Below are 10,317 nucleotides of genomic sequence, written 5' to 3'. Positions count from 1 at the left end.
TACTCTCACCATTTTCTGAAAAATTTAGTTCTGAATTTTTCAAAAAAAAAAAATTCTAAAATCGGTGCATAATTGCGTTCTAAATGTCATTTTGAACCTCGTATTCCGATTTCACCCCACTGTGCGGCCGTGACGTCACTGCAATGCAGGTTCTCAATTATTTCGCTGAATTCAACTATTTTTTGAATAAAATTAAAATCCTTTCTGATTAAAATATCAAATATCACGTTTTTCGTTAAAAAATTATCTTCTTTGGTTAATAATTCCATTACATAGTTGAAAGTGAAACTACTTTGTTTAAAATTAATTTATTTGGTTGATGACTATTTAAACATTTTAGACTAGATAAACATTCTTTTCAAAATTTAATTAATTTGTTGAAAATTAAGATTTCTAATTGACAATTGATTGTTTTAAGTGGAAATTTACTTTTCAACCAGATAAATGATGAGTTGTTAAAAAAATGGTACTCTTCAATTTCCTACAAAAGAAATAATTTTTTAACGAAAAAGATTACGCTTCTATCAAAGAATAAGGGAACTTTTGCACAAAAATTGGAATAGATCGAGTCTATTTTCAAATAAAATAATTAATTATTAAAAAATTATAATTATTACATGAATTTTTAACTGAAAAGATAAATTTTAAACCAAACATAAAATAGTTAAATTTTCAGTTAGTAAAATAAATTGTTAAAAAAAAAACACAATAAAGACATTTTCAGCAAGATAGTTTAATTTTCTAGCAAAGAAATTAATTTGTAACCGAAAAAATCAATTTTCAACAATTGAGAGTACGCCTCTAACAAAAAAAACAAATTTTCACCTAAAGCAAACAGATTTTAAGCTAAAAATAGAATAGTTAAATTTTCAGTAAAAAATGAATTTTTAATTAAATGAAATTCAATTTTTAACGAATTAGTATATTTTTTAACAAAAAAGATTAAATTTATATTTAAAAAGATCAATTTCCGACAAAAAATTGTAACAGTAACATTTCAGTTAAAGAAATGAATTGTAAATTAGAAAAAACTTATTTTCAACCAAAAAGATGATTCTACACAAGATACATGCATTTTCAATAAAATATTTGAATTTTTAAAGCAATTTTAAACTAAAAAATCAATGAGTCACCTAGAAGATTAAATAATCACCCAGAAAATTCGTCAACTAGAAATCTTAATTTCCAAGAAAGTAATTAAATGTTAAAAAAGATGTTTATCAACTAAGATGATCAGTCATCAACCAAATAAATTAATTTTAAACAAAGTAGTTTCACTTTCAACTATGTAATGGCATTATTAACCAAAGAAGATAATTTTTTAACGAAAAACGTAATATTTGATATTTTCATCAAAAAGGATTTTAATTTTATTCAAAAAATAGTTGAATTCAGCGAAATAAAAAGGATTTTCAACCAAATAATTTGAATCCTTAACGAACACAGATTAATTTTCAACTAAATAGTTGCGGTATTTAATGATAATAATACAAATAGTTTCACTTTATCGAAAACGCCCAAACTCTATCATGTTTTCCATGAAATTCCCTAATTTTCCGGAACCATCAGACCTTTAGCAAGTCTAATACTTGTACTATTGGATTTTGAATTGCAGACAGTCGCTCCCAGAGTTATCATGCTCATCGCAAGCAATATTAAAAAACGTGTTTTGCGGGAGCTGCCATATTTTCCCAGTCTACTTCAATAGAATTTTGTTCACATTACCGAAAAGAATCTTGACATAGTAGATTTAACCCCTAAATGAGGATGTAAAAAGATGAACAGTTTTTAACCTCTACGTGTGAAGTAAATTCCATCACAATTTTTTAGTGCTTAGGGAATAAAGTATAAATTAATCCGAGTTATAGACATTTCCAAAATCATGTTATATTTATTGTTAATTGTCTTATTCATTGCGTTTGAAAAAAAAATTCATTTTTGTAATTATGGTTTTTTATAGGTTCTTAAGGAGATGTTTGTAATTACTCTTATTCAAATTATCAAGCAGAATATATTTTTCAAAAAATAAACAGATGGCTTAATGTGCATTGCATTAATTTTGTTTTATAATTTTATTTTTATTTTTGAAATTTTCCTCACTGAGAACCTGCATTGCAGTGACGTCTTGGCCAACCAAAGGCCAAGTCTATTGTCGGGAAAAGTGAGCAAAAAAATTTCGAAGGGTTCAATATCATCGAAAGAGGTAACCGTTCTCGCCCCCGCTCCCATTGCTGCCATTAGGACTCATAATCACCGCTGCTTCCGATATCATAGCTTAAATTTTGAAATTTACTTGTTTAAAGCTTCAAAAGATGCCCTAAATATTATTATTCTGATCTACAAATTGGAAAATGTATCGTATGAAAATGGAGGAACACTTGCAAGAAGTTTCATCTCAAAAGCATCCCCTTAAACATATCAAATACTACACTGAAGTTGAGCTCATTTTATACTGATAGTTTGTCATGCAAATGACTCAGTCGTTTTTTTTGTTAACAGGAACCTGCATTTGCTCCAGTACAAATCGCCTGATATATTTCCGACGTTTTTTTCAGGATATTTGAGATTTTATTTTATTTGTTCAGAAATAAAATAATTGTGCAGCTAATCCAATTTCATAGCACAGCCGTTGATAATAGGTCCACAATAGATAAAACCTTTTTTGTGCACTATAAAATTATGAACATTTTTTCACATTACCATATTCCACCTAAAATCAACCGTTCTCGAGTAATTTTAAAAATCATGTTATTGTTTAACACTTTCCACAATTTCGGAACTTTGCCGTACACGTATGTTTGGGGACTTTTTACAATATCTTTATAAAGCCATTGCCAACGTATCTGTGAAAAAATGCTACTTTCACTAATTTTTTTTTTAGTGATATTTGTTCCCCGTTGACTGGACTATTATGGGTGTGCCTTAACTAAGCGAGTAATAAAATACGAAAAGGGCGTCGAATCTTTAGGGGAAATATTATGGTCTAAATTTTGCTCATTAGATGAGAGTCTGTTTCTTCTTGTATTGTCTTTTTTGGTTATTCACTCTGCGAGCGAAAGAACGAGTAATATAAATAGTAGAATGCCCGATACTTAAACCTGGATCTACAATCACTGTTTGACAAGAGCTAAGAGTACTGGGATAGATCATTAAAATTTTACAAGACGGGATCCGGTACGAAGGACCAAAATAGAGTTCTTTCCCCGCCAAATATAAATTTAAATATAAGAAAGGTTAAGTTAAAAATATTTGCAGGTTTGCTAATGAAACTCTTTGAATTCCAGCTGAAAAAAATAAGGTGAACTAAAAAGTCTTTGTCTTCGGAAACTGTTTACAGGAAAGCCTGATGCTCCACATAACTGTACACTCACGAACCAAACAACCGTTTCACTCTCAGTCGAGTGTATTGCCGGCTTTGATGGCGGTCAAGTGCAAAGCTTCATTTTGGAAGTGTACGACCAACACACTGGGGTTCTCCAAGCAAACGTCACTTCGAAAGAGAATCCAGCATTCACGGTCAAAGACTTGGAGCCTGGAAAAGTTCTGAACATGTTTCTCTATGCGGTAAATGGCAAAGGCAGAAGTGATCCCACACTCCTCGAGGGATTCACCCTTAAAGTTGCTGAGAAGCAGACTGGTAAGTCATGCTTCTTGATAAAAATGTGATACAGGACCGAATCCTTACCTCTCAATAGATATAACTTTTCCCAGTATTTCAGAGTGACTGCAATTCAGGAAAAACCTGCACATTAGGGAAAAGTCAGAGATTTGGAAAATAGATTTTAAAAGTCAGGGAATTTCTGTAAGAAGCACCTTGAGTGACTCAAGAATAATCAGGAAGGCCGCATAGTCGGATTTAGTCAATTTTTTTTAATGAGTTTTTTAGGATAAATTAAGTGCAGTCACTTTTTTAAATGAAAATATTGGTCAGATGTAATAGATGATCAGGCTGCGTTCTAGATACAAATTCCTACCTTACCGACATCGAAAAGCTTCTTTTTCGAAAAGATAAGAAAGTATTTTATAAGATTAATGAGGATTTAAAAGATCTTACGAGATTTTTTAAGCTTTCAAGGTATTTTAATAAATTTTTTGTAATCTCAAGAAATAATACGTTTCATAGAATTTTACTAGATCTTATTAAATTTTAATGGATTTCAAAGAATTTATTTACAGACAGTGAGGGATATCGTAAGGTTTTGAAGGTTTGAAGAGATTAAAAAAATTTTTCTTTTGCAATTAATTTAAATTCCTTTAGAATTCAACCTAAATTCTTATTAAATTTATCCCGAATCCTTCTTAATTATTATATTTTGAATTCTCTTCCATTTTTTTAATTTACTTAAATTCCTCTAAATTCACTCCAATACTAGTAAAATTAAGGGCATTGGCAATTCTAAGAATAACAAATGAAAAATTTTTAACTGTTAAATTCTATTTTAAAAAGTGTCTATGTACAGGAAATGTTAAAAGATTCTAATTTTGATCTTAAAAAATGATTTCAAGAAAAATTATCAACGAGAAAACCTGGGAAATCTAAGGGAATTTTGATAATGAAGTTTTGCGGCCGCCCTTTGTTTTCATAATTTAGGAAATTCTATAAATGCTATATACGCTTTTCAGTAAATCTGATGAAAAAGTATTATTTTATTCTCTATTCTTCTCTCAAAAATTAAAGCTTTAGCAAATTTGAAGTGTTTTTCTTTCGGCGTCGTATTTAGGGGCAAATTTTTAGAAGTGATCCGAAGACTTAGTTATCTTAATTTTTATTGCAGTAAAATTTGCTTTCACTTATACGTAAGATTTTTAGGGCTGGTACAACCATTTAACATCGTTTTTATCATTACATAACGATTCCATTTTCACTTCATTTAATAATATAATAATCAAAATTGAAAAAGGACGCAAAATTTGATTATATTTTTTTCGTTCTAAAACCTAAAAGTGGCTCTTGAATAAGGTTAACTGAAATTTTAATTTTCAAGAGCTTTCCTTATTTCAAAGCCTTTGAAGTTTGCTCCGAACTTTATAATCTCAATTCAAGAGCTCTTAATTTTGCAAAAGCATGTTTGAATACAAATTAATTGAATTAGAGTTTCAAAGGAATAACTAGTTGACCTTATATTCAGGAATTTCCATCTGATCGGATATTTTAGTTATTCAGTTCAGACATCTGCAATAAAATAGTTTTTCTATGATTTTTCGAGACAAAAGAATGTTACTAAAGGCGTCATTTTAATTAAGAGAAATGATTTTTAACGATGTATTTTAAAACATTCTCTACAACTCTACTTTTTCCAATTTTGAAAATAACCTTTTTGATCTCTGAAATCGTTAAAACAGTTTTTTTGAAGGAAAATTTGTTTAAATAAACAATTGTATTTAAAAATCATTTACTTAAATTTAAAATGAAAACCAGCAAAGTTTCAGGAAATTTTTCGTCCAGAAATGAGCCCTGATTGATTGAAATTTAACCATTTTAAAAAAATTGATAAGAAGCGACAATAACAACAAATTCAGCTAAGATAGCTATTGTTAAATATTAATTTTTGTATGCTTCAAACTTCTTATCACAAAAGAAATGTTTTTTATTTCAAAGGAAATAACTGTTAGTATCATTTCAATTCGTAAAATCATTGAAAACTGCTTCCCCCCGAGACTGAATTTTTGAATTGACAACTACCATAATGAAATTGATATAGATATAGAAAGTGATATAGATGCAGAAAAATATTATCATTCAGGTATCATGTCACACGGCTCAATGTCCATCGGTTCGCAAACAAAATGGACTAAACAGACTGGTAGAGTTCCAAACCTTTCCATCGGCGCGCATTGCATTCGATGACTCATGTCGCCAAATTTACAAGTGAAATTGCTTTTAGTCGTTTCACAAGCGAGAAGCCATGGGTATCAACCCAAAAATCGATTTATCCGCTCTGTTTATTGGACAAGAAACTGTAATCAAATTTTTCGCTGTTCTAGTTTGCACCTTGACTTCCACATGACTTCTAGTTTGTCATTCTGCTTTTACATTTGGATCTTGAGAAAGAAACAAAAGGAAAAATTGAATATGTATGGAGAAAATTGTTTTTTTTTTTTACTTTTTCCTGTGCTGTAACTTATATTTTTATAACAATAATTTGAATTAGTATACTACTGGCCAATAATATCAGCCGCTACTAATTGGCTAGTATATGACCACAACCCCGGTGACCTACAAAAAATTAGCCTCAACTTTGTAAAATGATATCGCTGTTCACAATGTAGAAACCGACATTTTTGACATCCTGTTAAAAACATGATTAAATCCTGCGTCAAGCGAGCCCTAATTGAAGTCATCCTCCTTGTAAGAATTGAATTATCCGTTGAGAAAGACAAAACATTGATTTCAATCTTTAAGAAATTTCGTACTTAACATAAAAATGGAAATTTTAGTGTTATATTTTTAACGTGATAATATAGTTTACACGAAGCTAAATTAGTTCGCCTAGGGTTAATTTTTAATAGAATTCAATAAGCTTTCCAAAGGTTTTATTAACAATATTTTATCTTCATTCTCAATGGCGCTATCATTTTTCAAAGGTTAGAAGATTCGTATTGAGTTTATTCTAAAATAAAAGCTTTCCGACTTTCAATTGTCTGCTTAGACACAGGGAATTTTTTGAAGGCTTCTCGTTCGATCACGGAAGTTAGGCAGCGATTGTCTGGGTTATACTCGGATGGAGGCCTTCGTTGCTGCACTTATTTATCATTTTACGTTTGAAGCTTTTCTATGGTTTTCACGTTGCTTGTTTTGAAATTTTTTGTCTCAAATTTTTATTTGAATTTACAATTTTTAGTTATTGGTATACATTAGAATTACGCGTATTTCAATTTGACTGTTTAAGCTAAAAAATTTCTAAAATTGAACCTTATTAAATTTTGAATACTATAGTTCCTAAATAAAATGCTTTCAAGTATTCATATTTAAATTGTACAAATCCTGATATAAAAGCATTGTATAATTTTTAATATTTTACATTTGAAATTTTTTTCAAATTTCAGGCCTTAACCCACAATCAGAGCTTTTATTGTTTACTTTCGTTGACTTCCTGCAATTCTTTAAGAGTCTAGATTGTGACAAAGTACTAGAAAAGTTCTATTATATATATTTTTTTTTGCGAAATTTATACAAATTCTGGTGGGAGTTTTCTAGGGCTTATGTATAAAAAAAAGTCCCACCTAAGTATTATTTTTTTTATTTTGAGGTGTATTTTTTAGGACAAAAGTACCAGAAAGGTTTCACAAAATTTAATTTTAATTTTTACAGGCCGCAATTAATTTTTGGGACAAAAGTACTAGAAAAGTTCGATTTTATTCTTTCGATATTTTTACCAGCGTTGGTACGAATTTTGTGGGACAGAAGTATGGAATTGTTTCACCTGATTTTTATTTTTTATTTTTAGTAATACCTTTTACGAATAAAATTACCAGAACAGGACCTTTTTTATACGTTTTGGCAAGTTATAAATTTGTTTGCTTCTGTTTTGAACTAAATGGAAATTTAGTTTGAAATTAAAGAAATGGATATCCTCTGGTAAAATTTAGTTTAAATTTAATAACTTGCTCTGCAAAGCTTGTAATTTGAATAATTGAAAACATAATACTTAAGAAAATTTAATATTGAATCTAATAAAAAAGTACGCTTGAGAATAAAAGCTAGGTCGGTAAATCGCACAAATGCAGTTAAATCGGAAAACGAGGTTCAAAATTACATGTAGAACGCAATTATGCACCGATTTTAGATTTTTTATTGTTGAAAAATTCAGGACTGAATTTTTCAGCAAATATTGGAAGTAGATTTTTAATTCTTTTGTTTATTTTATTTTCACTTTAATGCAAAGAGCGAAAAAAATGTTGATTTTTTAAATTTCTTTTTTTCAACTTCTGGACAATATTTTTTTAATACTTCTTGTCACTTGAATTTAATGCGCAGGGGTATAAAAAAGATAAAAAATGGTTAACTTGCTCAGTTCATTGTTTTAAACAAATTGCATTAGCAAATACTCGACATTATTGGTGATTCGTCTTCAAGTATATTTCTGCTCTGATATCGCTTGCTGTCATCGTTAAGATGATACATAGACATTAAAATTAAAAATTGAATGTTATTTGTTTATCTGATAAACAAATTATGTAAACAAATGCACATTTTAAGCGTTTTTAAGCGAAAAAAATCGTTTTTTCTTCTGACCTTGCTGAAATTATATTGATAATGTTTTCTAAAAAAAATGTGCAACCTATCATTATTTTTTTATTCTATAAACAAATTCACATTTTGGCCGTTTTTAAGCAAAAAGAAATCGCTTTTTTTCGGGCCTTGCTAAAATTATATAGCCATTGATGTTTTCTGAACCAAAATTTTACCACCCATCAATATCCGTTTACTTCATAAACAAATTGTATAAATAAATGCACATTTTCGGCGTTTGTAAATTAAAAGAAATCGTTTTTTTCCCTTGGAACATTCTGAAATTATCTTGACAATGATGTTTTCTGTAAAAACTTTGTAAACTCACGCTAAAAAAGCATTCCGATTCTTCTACTTACTCTAATATATAGAATGTCTATTTGTTCACTTTAATTGCTTATAAATTTTATAAATTGTATTGTTCGGCAAGAGTTCACCTAAAAACATTGCCAACCTAATTTCACCAAGAAAGAAAATTGTTTTTCTGCTTAGAAACGCCTGATGTGCAGTTTTTATACAATTTGTTTTTAAATTTTACGAATTCTATTTTATCGAAAAATTTGGTCGAAGAACATCATTCACAATATAATTTCAACCAGACTAGATGAAAGAACGATTTTTTTCTGCCTGTAAATGCTTAGAATGTGCATTTGTTTAACTAATTTGCTTTTAAAGTAAAGAAATAGTGAGGCATAACAAAATTTCATATAGCAAATTTATTGTCAATATAATTTGAAAAATAATAAAAGAAGAACGATTTCTTTCTGCCTATAAATATCTGCAATGTACATTTGTTCATCAGAACATCAGAAGAAAAAACGATATCTTTTCGCTTAAAAACGACTTATGTGTGAGTTTATTGAATTCATTTGTTCATAACATAAGCCAATATTAATTCATTACGAAATTTGTTCAGAAAACATCATTGGCAATATAATTTCAGGAAGGTCAGAAAAAAATAATTTCTTTTCGTTTAAAAAACAAAATATACATTTGTTTATATAAATTGTTTATGAATTAAACAAATATAGATGGGTGGCAAACAATTTTTCAGAAATTATTATTGGCAATATAATTTCAGCAAGATCAAAGAAATAAACGGTTTGTTTCCTCTTAAAACGCCAAAAATTTGCATTTGTGTATATAATTTGTTTATAAAATGAACCAATATTGATAGGTGGCAAAACATTGTTCAGAAAACATCACTGGCAACAAAATTGCCACAAGGTTGAAACAAAAACTGTTTCTTTTCACCCAAAAACCGCCAAAATGTGCATTAATTTATATAATTTGTTCATAAAATAAACAAATAACATTTAATCTTAAATTGTAATGTTCACGTATCATTCTAACGATAAAAGCAAGCCATTTCAGAGCAAAAATATACTTAGAAGACGAATAACCCCTAATGTCGAGTATTTGGTTATACAATTTGTTTATAACAATAAACTATACAAGTTAAAATTTTTATTTTTCTTATGACCCTGTGTATTAAATCTAAGGGACGAAAGGTATAAGAAAAATTTTGTGTAGAAAATAAAAAATGAAATAAAAAAAATTGACATTTTTTCGCTGTTTGCTTTAAAATAAAAATTAAATAAACATATAAAAATGAAAGATCTACTCTCACCATTTTCTGAAAAATCTAGTCCTGAGTTTTGCAAACAAAAATCTAAAATCGGTGCATAATTGCGTTCTAAATGTCATTTTGAACCTCGTTTTCCGATTTCACCCCACTGTGGATCGTTGCAAAATCAAAGTTTCGTTATTTTTAGTAGCATATTCTCAATTTGGTGTTAAATGTATTCGTATAGCAAAATATTTTTAGACTTTATAAACGGAGAGTAGAGGTAACATTAATGGTAAAAATTTAATAATCTAAGTCTCTAGAAATCTCAAATGTACAGGAAACTTCCTTAACACAGAAACTTTATTATCACAAATTTTATATCAACTGATAATTACGAGGGTAGTTCAATAAGTCCTTACCAGCTGACTTTACGGTCTTTGCCTTCTTTGGAGCTGGTTCGCCTGTGGAAATCCACTGTTTGGATTGTTCCTTTGTCTCAGGAGTGTAATGGTGT

General features: G+C 29.0%; 1 protein-coding gene across 1 annotated transcript in view; it reads left to right on the top strand.

Moving 5' to 3' along the window:
- The window catches only part of LOC117179779 (nephrin-like), a 628,567-nt gene that overhangs the window by 594,483 nt on the left and 23,767 nt on the right, over positions 1-10,317 (top strand). Inside the window, exon 11 of the mRNA XM_033371879.1 lies at positions 3,338-3,637. Within this exon, the coding sequence (XP_033227770.1) occupies positions 3,338-3,637 (300 nt within the window). The remainder of the gene's footprint in view (positions 1-3,337; positions 3,638-10,317) is intronic.

Source organism: Belonocnema kinseyi, chromosome 9, assembly GCF_010883055.1.
Source record: "Belonocnema kinseyi isolate 2016_QV_RU_SX_M_011 chromosome 9, B_treatae_v1, whole genome shotgun sequence".
NCBI lineage: Eukaryota > Metazoa > Arthropoda > Insecta > Hymenoptera > Cynipidae > Belonocnema > Belonocnema kinseyi.
The sequence above is the reverse complement of the archived record's forward strand: the minus strand, read 5'-3'. Positions and strand labels throughout refer to the sequence as shown.